At 37.8% G+C, this 20743-nt stretch overlaps 1 protein-coding gene across 2 annotated transcripts in view; it reads left to right on the top strand.

Annotated features, from left to right (window-relative positions):
* NELL2 (neural EGFL like 2) overlaps positions 1 to 20743 on the top strand; it is a 366647-nt gene that overhangs the window by 99665 nt on the left and 246239 nt on the right. For both annotated transcript variants that reach the window (XM_068561143.1, XM_068561144.1), the window contains exons 5-10: positions 3616 to 3789; positions 3876 to 3972; positions 6348 to 6420; positions 6591 to 6673; positions 7908 to 8036; positions 9525 to 9627. In XM_068561143.1, the coding sequence (XP_068417244.1) occupies positions 3616 to 3789; positions 3876 to 3972; positions 6348 to 6420; positions 6591 to 6673; positions 7908 to 8036; positions 9525 to 9627 (659 nt within the window). The remainder of the gene's footprint in view (positions 1 to 3615; positions 3790 to 3875; positions 3973 to 6347; positions 6421 to 6590; positions 6674 to 7907; positions 8037 to 9524; positions 9628 to 20743) is intronic.

Raw genomic sequence — 20743 nt, 5'->3', positions numbered from 1 at the left:
TAAGAGTACTGCTTCGCCAGCTTTATTTTGATTTGTATTTGCATGGAATATCTTTTTCCATCCCCTCACTTTTAGTCTGTATGTGTCCCTAGGTCTGAAGTAGGTCTGTTGTAGACAGCATATATGTGGGTCTTGTTTTTGTATCCATTCAGTGAGCCTGTGTCTTTTGGTTGGAGCATTTAATCCATTAACGTTTAAGGTAATTATTGATATGTATGTTCCTATTACCATTTTCTTAATTGTTATGGGTTTGTTTTTGTAGGTCCTTTTCTTCTCTTGTGTTTCTCACTTAGAGAAGTTCCTTTAGCATTTGTTGTAAAGCTGGTTTGTTGGTGCTGAATTCTCTTAGCTTTTGCTTGTCTGTAAAGCTTTTGATTTCTCCATCAAGACTGAATGAGATACTTGCTGGGTAGAGTAATGTTGGTTGTACGTTTTTCCCCTTCATCACTTTAAATACATCATGCCACCCCCTTGTGGCTTGTAGAGCTTCTGCTGAGAAATCAGCTGTTAACCTTATGGGTGTTCTCTAGTATGATATTTGTCGTTTTCCCTTGTTGCTGTCAATAATTTTTATTTTTCTTTAATTTTTGTCAGTTTGATTACTATGTGTCTTGGCGTGTTTCTCCTTGGCTTTATCCTGCTTGGGACTCTCTGTGTTTCCTGGACTTGGGTGACTATTTCCTTTCCCATGTTAGGGAAGTTTTTGACTATAATCTCTTCAAATATTTTCTCTGGTCCTTTCTCTCTCTCTTCTCCCCTGGGACCCCTGTAATGCGAATGTTGTTGCATTTCATGGTGTCCCAGGGGTCTCTTAGGCTGTCTTCATTCCTTTTTCTTTATTCAGTTGCACAGCAGTGAATTCCAACATTCTGTCTTCCAGGTCACTTATCGGTTCTTCTGCCTCAGTTATTCTGCTATTGATTCCTTCTAGTGTGTTTTTCATTTCAGTTACTGTATTGTTCATCTCTGTTTGTTTGTTCTTTAATTCTTCTAGGTCTTTGTTAAACAGTTCTTGCATCTTCTCGATCTTTGCCTCCATTCTTATTCTGAGGTCCTGGGTCATCTTCACTATCATTATTCTGAATTCTTTTTCTGGAAGGTTGCCTATCTCCACTTCATTTAGTTATTTTCCTGTGGTTTTATCTGTTTCCTTCATCTGGTATATAGCCATCTGCCTTTTCATCTTGTCTATCTTTCTGTGAATGTGGTTTTTGTTCTACAGGCTGTAGGATTGTAGTCCTTCTTGATTCTGCTCTCTGCCCTCTGGTGGATGAGACTATCTAAGAGGCTTGTGCAAGCTTCCCGATGGGAGGTACTGGTGGTAGGTAGAGCTGAGTGTTGCTCTGGTGGCAGAGTTCAGTAAAACTTTAATCCACATGTGTGCTGATGGGTGGGGCTGGGTTCCCTCCCTGTTGGTTGTTTGGCCTGAGGCAACCCAACACTGGAGCCTACCTGGGCTCTTTGGTGGGGGTAATGGCAGATTCTGGGAGGGCTCACGCCAGGGAGTACTTCCCAGAACTTCTGCTGCCAGTGTCCTTGTCCTCACGGTGGGACAGCGCCACCCCCGCCTCTGCAGGAGAACCTCCAACACTAGCAGGTAGTTCTGGTCCAGTCTCCTGTGGGGTCAGTGCTTCTTACCCTGGGTCCTGATGTGCACACTACTTTGTGTGTGCCCTCCAAGAGTGGAGTCTTTGTTTCCTCCAGTCCTGTCGAAGCCCTGCCATCAAATCCTGCTATCCTTCAAAGTCTGATTCTCTTGGAGTTCCTCCTCCCGTTGCTGGACCCCCAGGTTGGGAAGCCTGATGTGGGGCTCAGAACCTTCACTCCCGTGGGTGGAGTTCAGTGGTATAAGTGTTCTCCAGTTTGTGAGTCACCCATCTGGCCGTTATGGGATTTGATTTTATTGTGCTTGTGCCCCTCCTACCATCTCATTGTGGCTTCTCCTTTATCTTTGGATGTGGGGTATCTTTTTTGGTGAGTTCCAGTGTCTTCCTGTTGATGATTGTTTAGCAGTTAGTTGTGATTCCAGTGCTCTTGCAAGAGGGAGAGCACATCCTTGTACTCCACCATCTTGAACCAATCTCAGCCTCTAACTTTTTTCATTTGTTTCAAGAGTGTTCAAATATGTTTGTAATTGCTCATTTTAATCAATGCTTCTTTAAAATCTTTGTCAGGTAATTTTCACATCTCTGTCATATTGTGATGTTGATATCTATTGATTGTCTTTTTTCGTTATATTTGAGATCTTTCTGATTCTTGGTATGGTGTTTGATTTTTGATTGAAACTTGGATATTTTTGTATAATGTTTTGAGACTTGGTTTGAAACATGGATATATTTGTATGATGTTCTAGGTCTTGGATCTCATTTAAACTCCATATTTTATGTGACTTTCTCTGACAATGCTCTGGCAGAGGATGAGGGGGTGTCATCCTGTTATTTCCAGGTGGAACTAGAAATCCATGTTCCCTACTAGGCCTTCAGTTGACAATTAATTGAGAACTTTTATTATTTCTGGGTGAGGGGGTGGAAGTTCCAACTGCCCACACGGTCTCTACCAGACACTCTGGTAGGGATGGTGTCATTACTGCAGGGTGATGGTGAAAGTTCTGACTCTCCACTAGGCCTCCTCTGAGAAGGCAGTGTGCTTTGTTACTAGGGATGGAACATGGTCTCCACTGATGCCATCGTTCATCTCATTACTGGCTGACAGGGTTACAATTCTTGGCTCTCTAGTTGGCCTTTGCTGGCACCACCCTGGCAGAGGTGTTGGGTACCTGATTTCTGCCTCAAGAGAGTGGAAATCTAGACTCCCCACTTAGCCTTTGCTGACATGTTTGGGGATGGAATCACAGTTTTTCCTGTGGTGCTTGGCTGGGATAGAGTGGTTGTTCTCTAAAAGTTTTTGCCTTTCTGGGCTTCTCCTTTTTTGGTACTTTAGCTAGAGTGAGCAGGCTTTTGAGGGGAATTGTTTTGTCTGCATCCATTGGTATTTCCAGGTTGCTGGCTTCTCCAGCTCCAAGACTGGCATATATGAGGCAAAAAGAAAACCCACTTCACTCACCATTCTGTTGTTACTCGGGCCCTGAGTGCCCTTGCATTTTTTTCAAATATTCTCCGTCTTTCAGACTCTTCTTATTGTTTGTTTTATAGTATACTGTTTAGTTGTACTTACTGGGAGGAATAGGAAAAGTATGTCTGTTCCATCTTTCTGGAGACAGAGGTCATGTACATCATTTTTTTTTTTTTAATTAATTTATTTATTTTAGCTGTGTTGGGTCTTCGTCTCTGTGCGAGGGCTTTCTCTAGTTGCGGCGAGCGGGGGCCACTCTTCATTGCGGTGCGCGGGGGCCACTCTTCATCGCGGTGCACGTGCCTCTCACTATCGCGGACTCTCTTGTTGCGGAGCACAGGCTCCAGACGCGCAGGCTCAGTAGTTGTGGCTCACAGGCCCGGTTGCTCCGCGGCATGTGGGATCCTCCCAGACCAGGGCTCGAACCCGTGTCCCCTGCATCGGCAGGCAGATTCTCAACCACTGCGCCACCAGGGAAGCCCTGTACATCATTTTTGAGCTTTATTTTCAATGGGCCTCGTGTGATTCTTCTTCTCTGTGCAGGTACCTGGAACTGGAAAGCAGCGGCCATCGGAATGAAGTCAGACTGCACTACTACTCCGGCAGCCACCATCCTCACACAGAAGTGTTTCCTTACATTTTGGCTGATGATAAGTGGCACAAGCTCTCCTTAGCCATCAGTGCCTCCCACTTGATTTTACACGTCGACTGCAATAAGTAAGTGAAATGTTCTCAGTTCAGGTAATGGAAGATTCTAAGAAAAGATGGTTAATGCACATTACTTACCTGATGCTTCTTTGCAGAATATATGAAAGAGTCGTGGAAAAGCCTTCCACAGACTTGCCTGTGGGCACATCATTTTGGCTGGGACAGAGAAATAATGCACACGGATATTTTAAGGTATTTTCTGACTAAACTCTGAGCGTAAAGTGTAAATATAAATGCTTTTTAATGAATTCGGAAAAGTACGTTTTGCTTTTTATGGTGTAAAGCAAAATAATTTGATGTGTATAGTTTTTTTCTATTTGTGTCTATTTCTGTTTTAGTTTTTTTTTACACTGGTGTTTAATTTAGCCGGTCAGCACTATTTTCTCTTTTTTTCCTGAATGAGTTTGAACTTTAGACATAACAGAGACAATCACAAGGCTCAATCAGGGCAGTTAACATCTTCTTGAAATCAGGCACTCAAAGTAATAAGAATCTAAAATGTTAATATACAAATAAACTCTCTACCTTTGAAATATAACCTTTGATGATACTTTTATAAGGGTTTTAATAATAGAGGATTAAAACTTTTCAATATTCATTATTCATGGTCTCTTTGTACTTCTGAAAGTGAGAAAGGAATACATATATATGCACAAATCCATCAAAGCTAGAAAGCAGTTATAATTTATATCTTTTTCTTATTGTCTATTTAGAGACACACTCCATGGAATTGCATCACGGGATCTAAAAGACATACCATTTAACTTTCAGTATTTTAAGGTTGAGGAAATAAAGTCCAGAAAATTGCTTGACTACAAGCCCATAGTGTAATCATTTTCCCCCCAATGACTCTGACACCGCCTGTCATACAGAAGAGGATCGACAGATAGTTGTTAAATGAAAGAATGATAGGTGATGTGTCTAACTCATGGATTTCTAGCTAGAGTAGGTACCAGTAACTTTAAAATTGTGTTCAAAGAAAGGTTTCTATTCCCAGAAAGGTATTTTTAAAACTTGCTTAAACTGCAGCCTGGAAACCAAGTGCTTTGAATATGTTATTTCATCGAATCCTAGTCTTGCTAGCCTTGGTGCAGGGTCTTTTTTATTTTTTTTAAATCTCTTTTACATATGCATAAACCTGTTCAGAGAGGTTAAAAAACTTATCCAAAGCCAGTCATGGGGAATTGATCCCATGCTTGTGAGTCCTGAAAAATCAGTGCTCTTTTCCCACATAAGGGATAGCAAATTTGTGCTACAGGTGCCAAGTCTCTCCTCTATTTAATCATGGCACTCTTCCCCATGGAGCCCAGATGTGGCGTCAGAAACCTTCTCACACGTCTGTTATGTGTACTACTCTAGGGGCCATAATTTTTACTGTAGACTGTAAATGGTGCTCACTAGATTTGGGCAGTGCACAAACTATAGAACTCTACATGGTAGCTTTGCTTTCATGTTGTTGCTACCAAGTGATAGGATTTTGTTGTATACAAGTTGCTTCCCTGATCCAAACCCCAAGCAAACAGCAGATTCAGCAATTGCCACATAGTATACTTAAATATTTATCATTTACACTGACACTGTTTTTGTACCATGCTATTAATGAGATTAAATATGTAGAAGATATATAGGCCAGGATTTGACTGGTAAATCTTTGTAGGTACATTCAAAATTGTCTTAATAATACATTGGTATGTCACCTCTGTCATTAAATGTTCTATTTCCATTTTTCAAAGGGATAAAGTGAAATATTACTTATAGAAAATATATAAAGATGTTGAAGGAAGAGAGAGGGGTGGTGAATGAAAGGGACAGCTGGAGTGTGTCTGATGAAGTCATTTCTGAGCTACCATTTGGCCATTGCTTTAAGAGCCTTGTAAGCTGGAAGCTAATTATATCTTAATGCCAAAGGATGCATGTAAACTTCACATGTAAACATGTGATGTGACCTTCTGTATAAAATGGGTCATTTCCAGTTGGCATTTTAAAAAATTTTAGGCTAAACTTTCTGTACTCCTAAGGACTCATCACTAAGTCTTGCTGTAGCTGTTTAATAAATCTCTTGTCCTTTTTAAATTGAGAAATTCACTTTAAAATATCCAACCGAGAAACAAGAAATGCTCAAATAAACATTGCTCTTATGACAGCTTTTCTCTTGTTTTCTTTTTGATGATTGCAGTTAACTTAAAACTGGTATCAGTTTCACTGTTGTTGAAACCCAAAGTGATTTTCAGATTGATTTTTAAAGGTCATTTTCAAGCCTTTCTTCAGTGGCTAACTAAGAATAACTTCCCTAAACACATACTATTGCCTCTTAATTATATCTTGACATTTAATCTTAAGGCTTTGAAAATATTATCAATAAGAAAGTACGTAGGTAATCATCTATTTTGCCTGCCTGATGTTTTTCTTTCCCTTTGGTTTGAAGTCAAAGCAATGTATTCAAAAAGATTTTATTCAGGGATTTTGGTGAGTCTATCCTGTAATGTTTCCCTTCATGAACTTGACTGTTGAACATAATTTGGGTAGATGAAAGTAATATGTCTTTTTCAAAATTTTTTCTCACACAGGGTATAATGCAAGACGTGCAATTACTTGTCATGCCCCAAGGATTTATTGCTCAGTGCCCAGATCTTAATCGCAGTAAGTCCATTAGTTCTCGCACCGTGTAATGAAAAGTATGCTTCTTGCTTAGTTTTGTCCAAAATGTCAGTTTGAAATTGGAGTTCTCATATATTAGTTGTCAGCATAGACTTAACCAGATTGAACTCCTTATAAATATAACTTGACCAATGTGGTGTTTGTAATTCTAGCCTGTCCAACTTGCAATGACTTTCATGGACTCGTGCAGAAAATCATGGAGCTGCAGGACATTTTAGCCAAAACATCAGCCAAGGTAAAAGCTCCTTAGAAATAGAGTCTGGGGGAGCTCAAAAATCCTTGAGGTTCCTTACAATTCCTTTTATAACCACAGTTGTTCACCTTTGAGACTTTTCTTATACCCTACCGTGTACCAGGACTGAACCGAAATCCCTGCTCAAGAAAGGGGCTTATAAATATTCAAACCCTTGCCATCTGTATAACAAATGATTCAGTAAATCAAGAATGAGGCAGATTACTCCCCTGCTTATTACGACAGTAGGATTTATTGTTTAATTTAGTTTTTATTATTATTTAGTTTTTCTTTGCAAGGAAGGAGCCCAGAGGACATTGTAAAGAATATGAGTACTAGAATTATGTCAAGGAAATGGTCCCACAAAATCTTTCTACCACTGTGTTACAGTTGTAGGAATATTGGCTGTCTTAAGCCTGTATCAAGTTTACCTATAGTTTCACCAGGCTGTTGTCATGTTGCATAGCAGTTACTTATGACCTGAAAGTTGTGTTGTATATCAGTGATTTGTTTCTGACCCAATATATATTCTAAAATTTATGTTTGCACTCGAGCAAACATAGTCATGAAATTAAACATTTTTAAAAATGGAAAATGCTTCTCTGCATTGTGGATGAAGCTATTTTGACTTAGCCTTCTTTTGCATCATATAAATCCTGCTTTTTTCCCCCCAAAGGCAGGGGGCAAGTTTACTACAAAAAGAAGAGGGGAAAAAATCCTTTCTTTTAAATTAAAGGCTTAAGTCATTTGCAGCAACATGGGTGGACCTAGAGATTATCATACTAATTAAGTAAGTCAGAAAGAGAAAGACAAATACCATACGATATCATTTATATGTAGAATCTAAAATATGACACAAATGAACTTACCTATGAAACAGAAAAAGACTCACACACATAGAGAACAGACTTGTGGTTGCCAAGGGGGAGGTGGGTGAGGGAGGGATGGATTGGGAGTTTGGGATTAGCAGATGAAAACTATTATATATAGAGTGGATAAACAATAAGGGCCTACTGTATAGCACAGGAAACTATATTCAATATCCTGTAATAGATCACAATGGAAAAGAATAAAATGAAAAAAATAAAGGCTTACATATATTTATAATAAATAGTTGATGGCCACAGCCATCATTACAGCTATTCACCTGAAAAACAGTCAGATGCCTGTTGGAGTATTTTGCCTTTCTGCATTGCTGGAATGGTGAACAATATGAACCCCTTCCTTTGTGCCACAGCTGTCTCGAGCTGAACAGCGAATGAATAGATTGGACCAGTGCTATTGTGAAAGGACTTGCACCATGAAGGGAACCACCTACCGAGAATTCGAGTCGTGGACAGACGGCTGTAAGAACTGCACATGCCTGGTATGGCTTTTGCTGGAGTTCAGACTAAGGGAACTCAGATGTCCCCACTCTTTAAAAATTTATTAAAACAATGTCATCATGAAAATTTCAAGACCCATTTCCTCAAGACACAACACTAAAGTGCCAGTAAACCCGGTCAAATCTAAAGAACTATGTGTTGCATTATTAAAGACACTTTCTAGCCTATAAAGATGATTAGGGTTTAAGAATGCTATAAAGTTTTAAGTTTATTGGTCCACACATGAAGTTAACAATTTAAATTGGGTGAGTAAAGGGATTCCCAAAGGATTCTATCCTGTTATCCTTAACTTTTTCAGGGATTTTCCCCTCATGTTTTATTAATGCATTTTGATAAAACTAAATTAAGTGCAACAGGAAATACTGTGTCCAGATTGGGCTGTACAAACAAATAATGGAGTTTAAATAATCTTTAAAAGTTTACTAATACAGTGGAATATAAATTATAGAGTATAAATAAGTTTGAGTTCTCTAATTGCTCACTAATTAAGTAGAATATTTAGTGCATTATTATTTCACACATATAAGTTCATTTTCAAAGAAAAGTTCAAAATGAGTTTAGTTTTGAACTTTTAAATTCCACATGAATTATCTGTTAAAGCTGGTTGACTGGAAAGAAGTCAGAGGTCTAAAAAATTTTTTCCCAAGTTCATCCAGTTTATTCAAAAGTGGAACATCATGATGTAAGAAGGTCAAAGTTAGCTGTGAAATAACCGTACATGTGTGTACGTGTGTGCCTGCTTTGTATGATTTCTGTTCAGGAGCATATATTCCTATTAAAGTCATAGCATTTTACAAATACAGTAAAACCTTCCCAACTTGTTAAATGGGCGCCAAAAATCAAATTGAGTAAAATACAAGATGTGGTATGGTGAAGTCAATAAAGCGACTAGAAAAGCAGCTAACCTACCTGGGAGTTCTGGGTGACCTTTGGGAATCAAATTCCTTGAGGTCCCCTTTGCAGTGTGGCACCTCTTGTGATGATTGTCAGCATCAATTCATGGTGGTGGCCTGTCCAAGCTTAAATATCCTTGGGAAGATTTCGGCATCCTGAGACTGGGTCTCCAGCGCGGCAGCAGCTCTTCCAAAAATCTCCTCCTTTGTTGATGCTCATTTTGTGAGTCATCTGGGGAGACACGAGTGCCCCAGGCTGACCCTCAGCGTGCTGTTTCCCTGTCAGCAGGTGCCCTTCCCTCCACACCTGTCCTCATCCACTTCACAAGAGGAGGTGAGAACTCTAGCTCAGTTGCTGGGCAGAAGATGGAGCCAATCACCATCTGTATTATGACCCGACTTGTATTACTGTGGGTTTTACTGTATTATGGGTTTTGCTGTATAATAACCAAAGAGAATAGTGGTATTTATGACATTTTACATGAAGAATTTGAAATTTAAGAAATATATTAAACAATACTTGAAAGCTACCAAGCTGCAACTTGGAAATTCTTTAAAATACTGTTTTCTTCTCAGAATGGAACCATCCAGTGTGAAACTCTGATTTGCCCAAATCCTGACTGCCCCCTCAAGTCGGCTCCTGCATACATGGATGGCAAGTGCTGTAAGGAATGCAAATGTGAGCATAACTTTTATGATGAATACTTTTTTGGCAAAAATAAAGCTTTGTATTAATAAATAATCACCCATCATTGGTTTAATCTGGGTAAGCTAAATAGCTTTTAGAAATGATGGAAATGCCTTCTCTATTTTGGTTGAGCAGTTCTTTTCCACTTAAAGGTGCTATACTTGTATTTTAGCAAGAAAGTTATTCTTGGAGGAATCTATTCTGTATAGTGACAGTAGTAGCACAGATATGTAAGAAACTTAGTGGAAGGCGTTTCTCTCATTAACACTGCCTGTTACAAATACCTCTCAACTAGGTTGAGAATAGTCCACACTCAGTCAGGATAAACAAGAAAATCCAAGATACAAGTGACCTTCAACAGCAGAAGATACAAAACTCTATTAGTCCAAACCACAGAAGTGCTCATTGTTATAGGATTGTCCAGTGTGGACAGGGCAGGGCCATGATCTTAATTCATAAAAAGAGGCTTATGCCACTGAATGAGGAAGCCATCTGCCTTTTAGCAGCTGTTGTATGCAGTTCACTTCTGATGTCTGGAAATGCTCTTTGAATCGATAGCTATCCTCAGATGGGTTCTAAATCATTTATTTAATAACATAAATCATCGCATCTCTATTACTTACACTTTAAAAGATTGCCTTAAGTCCATGTTAAAAGTAGCATTTAAAATTTAGCTATTATTATTATCTTTTTTACCATGCAATAGTAACATATATGAAAACTGGGTTGTTACAAAGTTTGCAGACTATATAGGGCTGTGTAAGTGCAGTATAAGCATACACACACATGCACGCGCATGCCCACAAGACAGAAAGGGGGGAGGGCAAGGGAGAGGGAAACGCAAGTAACAGCTGCTCTTTCTAGGGATTTGATGCTCACTGGTCTCCGTTACCACTGCCGTACCTTCCTCTTGCCTGCACAGTGTGCAAGGTGCTCCTTCTGGTGAGAGTGACAAGTTCTCAGAGAAAAATCAGGAAGTCGCTTTGTAGTCCATTGATGTAATTCCCTCAGGAGCTCATGTATATTTAATTTTGTTAGACTTTACCTTGAAGCCAATCCATTTCATGAGAGTGTATTAGCCTAGTCAAGTAGATTTGGCTGAACCAGGAAAGGTTGAATGCAGTCGTTCTCACACATGTCACCAGCTAATTTCCTTGGTGAGGGGTAATCTGAGTTCTTCCTTGAACTTGTATTAATAATGAAAAGCTCGTGACGATATTCTGTAGTTTTCTTCGTAGATGCTTGGAGGTAGGAGGAAGAAGGGCCCTCTCTAGGACTTTATATTCATAACACAACAGTAGCAGGAATCATACTTTTGGCTTTTATTTCTTTCATCCTTTCCACTGATACTTCTACATTGTTACCTGTGAACATTTACATTCACATTTACCTTAAGTGATGTTGATTTTATTAGAGACAGGCTGATTGAAATAATGGACCATCATGATAGATGGATTAGTCAGAAGTTGTGAATTTCAGTTCTGCTTTTACCATTTGTCTCTGTTACCAACAGTAAGCTGCCTATTAAATCAGACTGTGCTTGAAATCTTCCCAGAAAGCATGTAGTTAGACTTAATGAAATGGTAAAATATTTTGAAATTCATTAATGCAAAGTGCTTCTGGCAGACTTTGGTGTTAATGATTGGAAATCAACTGTATCTCATACATAAAATAGTGAAAGCTGCAAGTAAGTGATCAATGAGGGGACCATAGCATCACTGGAGAAGTATCAAAATAATTCATTTGAGTCTTTCATTTCATGCGGTTAAAAAATAATAAGGATTAAGTGACTTTGTCTTTCTGGTCATATTCAGTGATATGACTGCCGTGGAATATAGAGGATTTGTGTCCTATAGTTGGTTGTATTTCGAGTATTTGAACCTCTGGTTCTGATGAATTCAACATTTTACGAAGGCTAGCATGATATTTTCAGTAAACACCCATAGATTTTTTTTTTCCTACGAGAAATAAGTATTTAGTTCATATGGTAAATATTATTAGAGATTATTTGGGAATGTGTCTCATGCACAAAATTTTTTATGCAGAAAAGAAATAACATAACTTTTTATTGAGTATAATTTATATACTATGTAATTTACCCATTAAAAAAGTGTACAATTCAGTATATTTTTGTATATTTGTAAGGTTGTTCAACCATCATCACTACCTAATTCCAGGACATTTTCATTATGCCAGAAAGATACCCCATAACCGTTAAGAATCATTCTGCCCTCCCCTCTCCTGCCAACCCCTGGCAACCGCTAATCTACTTTCTGTTCCTATGTATTTGCTTATTCTGGGAATTTCATATAAACGCAATATACAATATCCACATGCATAAATTTAAAAACAGTCACTAGAAGTATTTCAGGAAATGTGCTTCTGAAAAGTTTTGCAAAAAATATTTTATAAAGGATAAATAATATTTACAATAAATTTAACAGTCATCAGCCGACTTGTTTAGATAGTTCAGATTTTCATATGTGCTGAAAGTGGGAGAAGCTAATAGTTATACAGATCCATGATGTTCTGTGTGTTTGTGTATGTGTGTGTGTGTGTGTGTGTGTGTGTGTGTTTCACTGTTACATATGAGGGGAAGGAAACAGTATCATTTTCCTATGTAAATTTCCCCAGTAGCATCAGTGTTATAATTTACGAGAACTTAATTTCAGTGGAATATAGTTTCTATGTGTTTTACTTTTTAAAACACAAACATAAGCCTTCCTCTTTATTATTATTATTATTATTTTTATTGGAGTAAAATTGCTTTACAATGTTGTGTTAGTTTCTGCTATACAATGAAGTGAATCAGCTATATGTATACCTATATCCCCTCTCTTGGACCTCCCTCCCACCCCCATCCCACCCATCTAGGTCGTCACAGAGCACCGAACTGAGCTCCCTGTGCTATACAACAGGTTCCCACTAGCTATCTGTTTTACACATGGTAGTGTATTTATGTCAAACCTAATCTCCCAATTCATCCCACCCTCCCCTTCCCCCTCTGTGTCCACATGTCTGTTCTCTACATCTGCGTCTCTATTCCTGCCCTATAAGTAGGTTCATCTGTACCATTTTTCTAGATTCCACATATATACGTTAATATACGATATTTGTTTTTCTCTTTCTGGCTGGCTTCACTCTGTATGAAGTACTCTAGGTCCATCCACATCTCTACAAATGACCCAGTTTTGTTCCTTTTTATGGCTGAGTAATATTCCATTGTATATATGTACCACATCTTCTTTATCCATTCATCTATCATTGGACATTTAGGCTGCTTCCATGTCCTGGCTATTGTAAATAGTGCTACAGTGAACATTGGTGTACATGTGTCCTTTTGAATTATAGTTTTCTCAGGGTATATGCCCAGGAGTGCGCTTGCTGGGTCATATGGTAGTTCTATTTTTAGTTTTTTAAGGAACCTTCACACTGTTCTCCATAGTGGCTGTATCAGTTTACATTCCCATCAACAGTTCAGGAGGGTTCCCTTTTCTCCACACCCTCTCCAGCATAAAAAATGGGCGGAAGACCTAAATAGACATTTCACCACAGCCTTCCTCTTACATGCTGCACTCATTTGATCTTTGGAACTCTTTGGCTCCATAGCCTTTTTAATGACATGAAATTAACAAAGTATATTCTTTAGTGAGAACTATTTAAAGAGATTAATCATTTACTGTTTCTAAAGCCCTCCGAAGGGAAAACATGTAACCGAACCGCTGAACTGTTACTCTGCCAAGGCTGAAAGGAACAAAGCACGTGCAGGCGGCCAGTCCTTTCTGGTGTTCTTTATTTACTGCTTTCAGCCTTGCTGCATCAGAGTTGTTTGTGCAACTCTGAGCAGCCCTATTTTGCAGCCTGCTTTATATTTTCCCTCTGTAACTTCAGCTCTAGCCCTTTATCCAAATATAAACACTGTTGAATAGTAAGAAGGTTGTTGTTCTGGGAAAGAAGTCAGAGAGAACCAAGCCTGTCACTTTTCTTTATTTGACTCGATATAAGCAAAGTGTTGGGAGGAGGGGCTAAACATTTTATGCCTCTACCATTGAGCCCCTGTGGTGGAGTTAAACAGAGGATGAAATCCAAAGGCAGGAATGCACCAGTGCCAAATCATTAAGGTAATAATAGTCACACCTATAATGAAATCATATCACTTCCTCCGATTAGAAGGCACATACTTTGCTCCTCAGGTGGACGTCACAGTAACTGTATAAGGTAGGCATTGTCTCCGTCTTCCTCATTAGAGGGATTATGTGACTTGCCCAAGAACACACATTTCGTTCGATGTGCCAGAGAAATTCTATCTGAAAGTGCTGTGCTTTGCCAGCCTACTTCCCTCTTTAAAACCACCTGCTATAATTAATCTCAGTGATCTACTTTCATCGATTGGTAACTAAGCTTACCATTCAAAGCCATTTGGGGTTCTGGCTAAGTCTAGGTGAAATTACGAAGTACGCAGAGTACCACTCTGCTTACTTTTCAGCCACCACTGCCATACCCTTTATTCCAGTCCCAGGCTCTCAACTAGCCCACAGCAAGATGGACTGACGCAAATTCAAGGCAGCTCTAGAAAATGTAAAGTATAAATATTTTGGGTGACATTAGATCTGAAATAGGATGAAGTCAAACTAATTAAAGTACATAAAATCTCCACCCAGTTTAAAAAATTGTCAGAAAATAATCAACTAAATTTCTAGGAAATAGAAAGTTACTAAAATCACTGAACTTAGAAAACATTTTTAAAGTATTCAGTGAATTCATTTATTTTCTTTCAGTGGACTGTAGATTCAAGTTTGAGCACAGAGCTCTGCTTCACAGAAAAAGTGATTCATGAAAATAGGGAATCTGAAGCAAATCTGAACTAATGCTGTAATGACTTTTGCAGAAAAGGCTATGTTTTAATAAACAACAACAAGGAAGGCAGATTTCCTCTCCATTTCTAGAAAGGCATCAAATACAGGAAATGTGAATATGACCGTCAGAATTGGTTGGTGCTTGCCTAGTAGCCATAGTTATTTTAATTGGTGTTTTCTCAAAGAGGCCAATAAATCTTATATGAATAAATTAAAATCATTATTTTGGCTGAACAAAATCAGGGTTTTAATATGTAATATAGATTACATTTTAATATGTTTTGTGCTGATTAGATATCATATTGTTTTAAACTTAATTTAAAAACCCTCTTAGCTTAGATAAAATGGACTTTTGATATCTTTGCATATTGAGTGGTTAAGCATGTGGGTTATAGAGTTAGATTTTCTGGGTTTGAATTCTGGTTCTACTGCTTATTAGCTTATTAGCTGTGCAACTTCGGTCAAGTTACTTAAACTCTCAGAGTCTCAGTTTCCTCATCCATGATATTATATGTAAGGGTTGGTGTGAGGACTGAATGAGTAATATATGTAAAGTGCTTAGAACAAAGTTACCTATTATTACTGTTTTTATTAAAAGAATCATTTATGTTTTTATTGATGAAAATACAGACTAGTGAAACTCATTTGGTCATAGATCTTAAAGCTACATAGGACCTAGAGATCTTCAGAATAGCAATTTGCTTTTGAGGAGGTAAAGCTTCAGTATCCCTATTTTACATAGGAATAATGAAGCCAGGGAGGTTAAATTGCTTTTCTAAGATCAAACAGTTAGTTTGTAATGCAAGGTAATTTTTTTTTTTTCAAATTCTGTTCTGATATACAGTACTACTCTTTTTTAAGGCCGTTCCACCTCAATATTTTGGATAGGTCTTGACCAAGGTTTACACGTGGAACCAATTTATCATGCTTTATATATTCTTTTGAGTCTGGCTTCTTTCATTCAAAATCATGTTTGTGAGATTCATCCATATTTTTGCATGTAGACGTCGTTTATTCATACTTATTGCTGTATATGTTCCATCTGTGTTAATGTATCACAATCCAATCTATTATTGAAGAGTGAGTTAGGTGGTTTCCAGTTTTGGGCTCTATAAATAGTCCTTCTATAAATGTTCTTTACATCTTTTTTGGTGTTATGCATGCCTGATGGGTATATACCTTAGAATTGTTTGGCCACAGGGTAAAAACTGTTTTATTCTATAGCAAAACAGTTTTCCAAAGTGCTTATTCCAGTTTGGCCTCCCACCAGTGGTGTATGAACATTCCAGTCGCTCCACAATCTCACCCACACTTGGCATTTTTGGTCTTTTTAATTTTAGGCATTATGATAAATTATATTGGTGCATCATATTGTACTGTAGTTCAAATTTGCATTCCCCTGATGACTAATGAAGATGAGCACTTTTTCATACATTTATGGACCAATTTCCCTAATTTTAAATAGTAGAAAATAAGAGTAGATTTTTAAATACAAACATTTCCCCAAAAAGCATTTTTCTTGGTTTTTTAGTTTTGGAGGTTTGATTCTTTTATTTTCATGTTAGCATGCAAATATGGATGACCTAGCCCTGTCACTTAAAATGCATAGCAAAGTAGGGACAGAGATTAAATGACAGTCACTCAAGTAATTTGGGGATTTTTTAAAGAAAGGAATGGCAGTAATGAAACTGACTCAGAGACTTTTAAACCTGTGAATATAGGGAGGAGGAAGAAAAAGCAATGGGATATAGTTCACCAAGAATCTCTTTTCTTAAAAAAAAGAAACGCATAATTTATATAGGCTACATTAAAAAAGAAAATAATCTTGGAGCAACATAACCAATAAACTTAGCTGTCTCTACAGTAATTCTGGAAGCATGGGAAATATGCAGTATGCACTGGAGGTTCTCATGCATGAAAACGATTATAAATTATTTGGCTTTATAGAGACACGAGGGGCTACATGACCAGAATGCTAATGCTGACTCGGGGGGATCTATGCAATAATGAAAAAGGTAGAAATAGCAATCAAAAGGAAGGTGTGTTGTGTTACATATCAAACACAATATTTTGGGGAAGTTTCCTGAATGTCTGTGGTTATTAAGGAATATTATGTCAGCAAACAATTGAATGAGCTGAGCGCTCATGGTGTTGGTGTAAATCAAGTGCATGGCCTTGGTTTGGATTGTCTTTTCTCACCAAAATTACCTTAATTTAGTATTCAAAATAATACTGGATAAATCACAGAATTATGACACTTTTCTAATTCTATAGGTAAGTATGAAGAAGTGGGTGAGAAAATAGTTCACGTGTGTATTAGTTAAGGTCATTGAACTTGTGATAGGGAGTATTTTCACTAAAGAGAAACAGCTAAGTTTTATTAAAGAGAGGTTTCATCAAGATAATCCTGTAGGCTTCCTGAACACTATCATTAATTTTGTGCTGATTTTTTTCATAAACTCTTCAAACAGGCATTTGGCATACTGCTATCTTTTAAGCATTATGAAAACTGATAAATGTCCAATCAGAGGAAAAAACACTGAATTGGCAATATATTAATAAGCAAGAATAATTAACAATATAGCCTTTGGATTAATGACTGTATGAGACACTGCATGACACATTTTAATGATCTTTTAGCAAAATAAAAAAATCTATTGTTAATTTGTCAGCTTGTAGCAGAGCTGAGATACCAGGCAAAGGCAGGGCAGAATTACAGGACGATGGCAATGTCACAATGATTTGCTGCTGTGTCCTGTACTCCACAGTTCTGAGATGTTTGACTCTATCATTCTTTCTTCCTAATCCTACTACAGCATTGTTTTTTTTCTTTTTTCTTTTTTTTTTTTAAATTAATTAATTAATTAATTAATTTTTGGCTGTGTTGGGTCTTCGTTTCTGTGCGAGGGCTTTCTCTAGTTGCGGCGAGTGGGGGCCGCTCTTCATCGCGGTGCGCGGGCCTCATTATCACAGCCTCTCTTGTTGCGGAGCACAGGCTCCAGACGCGCAGGCTCAGTAGTTGTGGCTCACGGGCCCAGTCGCTCCGCGGCATGTGGGATCCTCCCAGACCAGGGCTCGAACCCGTGTCCCCTGCATTGGCAGGCAGACTCTCAACCACTGCGCCACCAGGGAAGCCCCCCACTACAGCATTTTAAAAAATTTATTTTACTCAGGTATAGTTGATTTACAATGTTGTGTTAATTTCTACTGTACAGCAAAGTGATTCAGTTTTTTTTATATATATATATAAAACATTCTTTTTCATATTCTTTTCCATTATGGTTTATAACAGGATATTGAATATAGTTCTCTGTGCTATACAGTAGGACCTTGTTGTTTATCCATCTTATATATAATAGTTTGCATCTGTTAATCCCAAACTCCCAAGCCACCCCTCCCACCCACCCTTGGCAACCAGCATTTTTAATGTTTTAACTAAAAATAATGCCTGCATACGTTAAACATTCATCCATCCAAAAAGATATAAAATAAAAAGTAAAAAATCTCCCTTCTCCTCCCTCCCCTGAACTTTTTTTTTTTTTTTTTCACCGTGAAATCCCCTGAACTTCTAGTTCTTGTGTATCCTTCCAGGTGATTTTCAATGCGTCCACTCACATATGCGTGTGTAGGCTTTTCATGTACAGTAAATGATGTCATACATCTTCCTGTACTTTTATCTTGGAGATATTTCTGTATCAACAAACTTTTAAAAACGGCTGCATAGTACTCCACTGTATAATTTATCATAATGTTATTTCTTCCCCCTCAAAGGATATTTTTGTTGTTTTTGATTTGTTGCTGTAGTTTTTCTTATGAAAATCAATATTGTGGGATGTCATTCCTGCATAATCTTGGTGCACTTTTATATGGCTTTATACAGTAAATTGCTGAGGGTGGAATTGCTGGGTCAGAGACTGTGGCACTTTTAAATATTGTCAGCTTTTGCTCTACAATTATTTTCTTGCTCTAAATTACAAAAAGCTGGGTGTTTTTCCCTTCTAGTGAGGAGCACTTGGTGGCAGTGCTGAGGGAAAACTGAAAACACCACTTTTTTCTGTTTCATGAGGTCTTTAAAAAGAGCACCAGGGGCATTTTTCTTTTTCCCAAGCGACTTTGACAAGGTAATATCAATTCATGGGAGATCCCTCCATGAAAGATAAGTCTATGGAAGTCTGAACTTTCTTGTTTTACCTCAAAGAGTATTGTCTGGTGAGCTCATAGGAAATTATTATTAAAATTAATTGCTGTTCTGCATCTTTAGTAAATTCCATAGATGGCATGAGAATATATTGAATTTATTTTTTTCTGAAATGAAAGTGGCTTTCCAGAAGACATAACACGGGTACTGCCCTCTGATTTTGATGCATCCTGCTATGCCTATTTAATCATGTTTTATTTTAAAATAATAGAGAGTCCTCAGCCTCTAGTTCTTTACCGTGAATTGTAATTTCTCTTAATTATTAAGATCCTTGAATAAATGTATTTTGTGGATTTTATTATTTTTCATGCCCCATTACATTTTCTCAAAAGAATATCTCTGCCCATCTAATGACATTGCTTAAATGGCCTCAAACTCTTCAGAAGAAAGCTTTATGCAAATTTGTCTTTAATAATAATTAAATCAAACTGTCTAGCACAGTTCTAGGAGACTAAAAATGGGACGCTTTAGGTGATCAGAAAGCTAGTCCTTCTTAGTAGTGTAAGGCTTTGAAACGGGTGAGAGGATTTGAGATTTATACCAAAGCAAAAGAGCGATAATTCATGGGAGACACAATTTGAGAGAAGAAGAAACATTTATCTTAGATAGAAAATGCAGCTTCTTATTTGCCGTGTTGTTAGGTAATTGTTTTAAAAATGAGCTTATTTTCTTCTCAATAGAGATCAGACAAAATGGCATTTTGAAATTAGGAATAGGGAAAAATAGACATATGCAATTTAAAGCATCTTACAAGTTGATTTTGGCAATTTTGTGGAAAGTAGTGAGTCAGGAAGACCAACTGCATAGTAAAGGTAAATGGACGTCATAGTGCCCATTGGAGAATAAAGCCATGGCTCCCACCGTCCCCAACAGGACGGATGAAGTAGCAATTCAGCATCACCAGCCTCCCCTCTGGATGCCTGTGTGTGGCCTGTGCTCTCTGGTACATATTTACAGACTGTGTAAAATTAGTATAGATTAAAAATTAGATGAAGAAAACATAATGATATAGGAGTTCAGTGTGAGGATGGATCAGAAAAGAATTCTCTTTTTCAGTTTAGAGATGCTTGTGATAGAGTACAATTCAGGCACATTTCTTTTTATACAAAATCTGGCCTCCAGTTCAGAACTATTTAACTATAAAAAATACATATGAAATCACATGAAATTGCTTTAAAAGTCATTACTGGAGTTGGTGGTGGTTAAGAATGGAAATGCATCCAACTCAGGAATGTTAAACTTGTAAAATATCTCTTCTTTGGAATGGCTGCTATAATCCCATGTCCTACTACTAGAATATTCTATCCACATTACATACTAGAACCTTTGCCTAGATTTTGCTTCTAAATCACAACAGCTGCTATTTACACCCTCTTCACCCCAGTTGCTGGAATGTTGCCTCTATTGGGGAACTGGCTATATGATCTCTGGACTTTGGGCCACACCGGGTTTTTAGGATTTGATGTTCAGATCTTGGTCTTATTGTTTGTTTTACACTTTAATTACATTGTTGGTATAAAAACATTTCTGAGCTGGCTGACTTCAGAGTGGCCCTCACTTATAAATATTAATTCAGATTGTAAAGGCATGTCTCACAAACACTTGTGCAACAAACTCAGAAACTTAGGAGCGAATTTTAAGTCTCCAGAGCGTAATAGATCATATACAGATATAATATTTATGATTTTAACCGTTGGCAAGTGACCCCAATGATCCGTGATACATATATTTGTAAGTTTCCTGAGACCTGAATTTTCACTGAACAAGCTGTGAGGCCTGTACGCAGGAGCACATCGCTTAGCTCAATGCTTCTCAGATTTTAATGGGAATATGAATCACCTGGGGATCTTGTTAAAATGAAAATTATGATTCCGTGGTTCTGGGGTGGGGCCTGAAAGTTTGCATTTCTAACCAGCTCCTGGGTGATGCTGTTTTGTGGAACACACTGGACACACTTTGATTAGCAAAGAGTTAGCTATTCAACCGATTCAAGTTTTTATTCAACCTATTCCTCATAGTTTATTGTAGAATCATTTATAAGAAGACATGAAAG

Source organism: Eschrichtius robustus, chromosome 13 (genome assembly GCF_028021215.1).
Source record: "Eschrichtius robustus isolate mEscRob2 chromosome 13, mEscRob2.pri, whole genome shotgun sequence".
NCBI classification, from domain to species: Eukaryota; Metazoa; Chordata; class Mammalia; order Artiodactyla; family Eschrichtiidae; genus Eschrichtius; species Eschrichtius robustus.
This window is presented reverse-complemented; position numbering and strand designations above follow the sequence as displayed.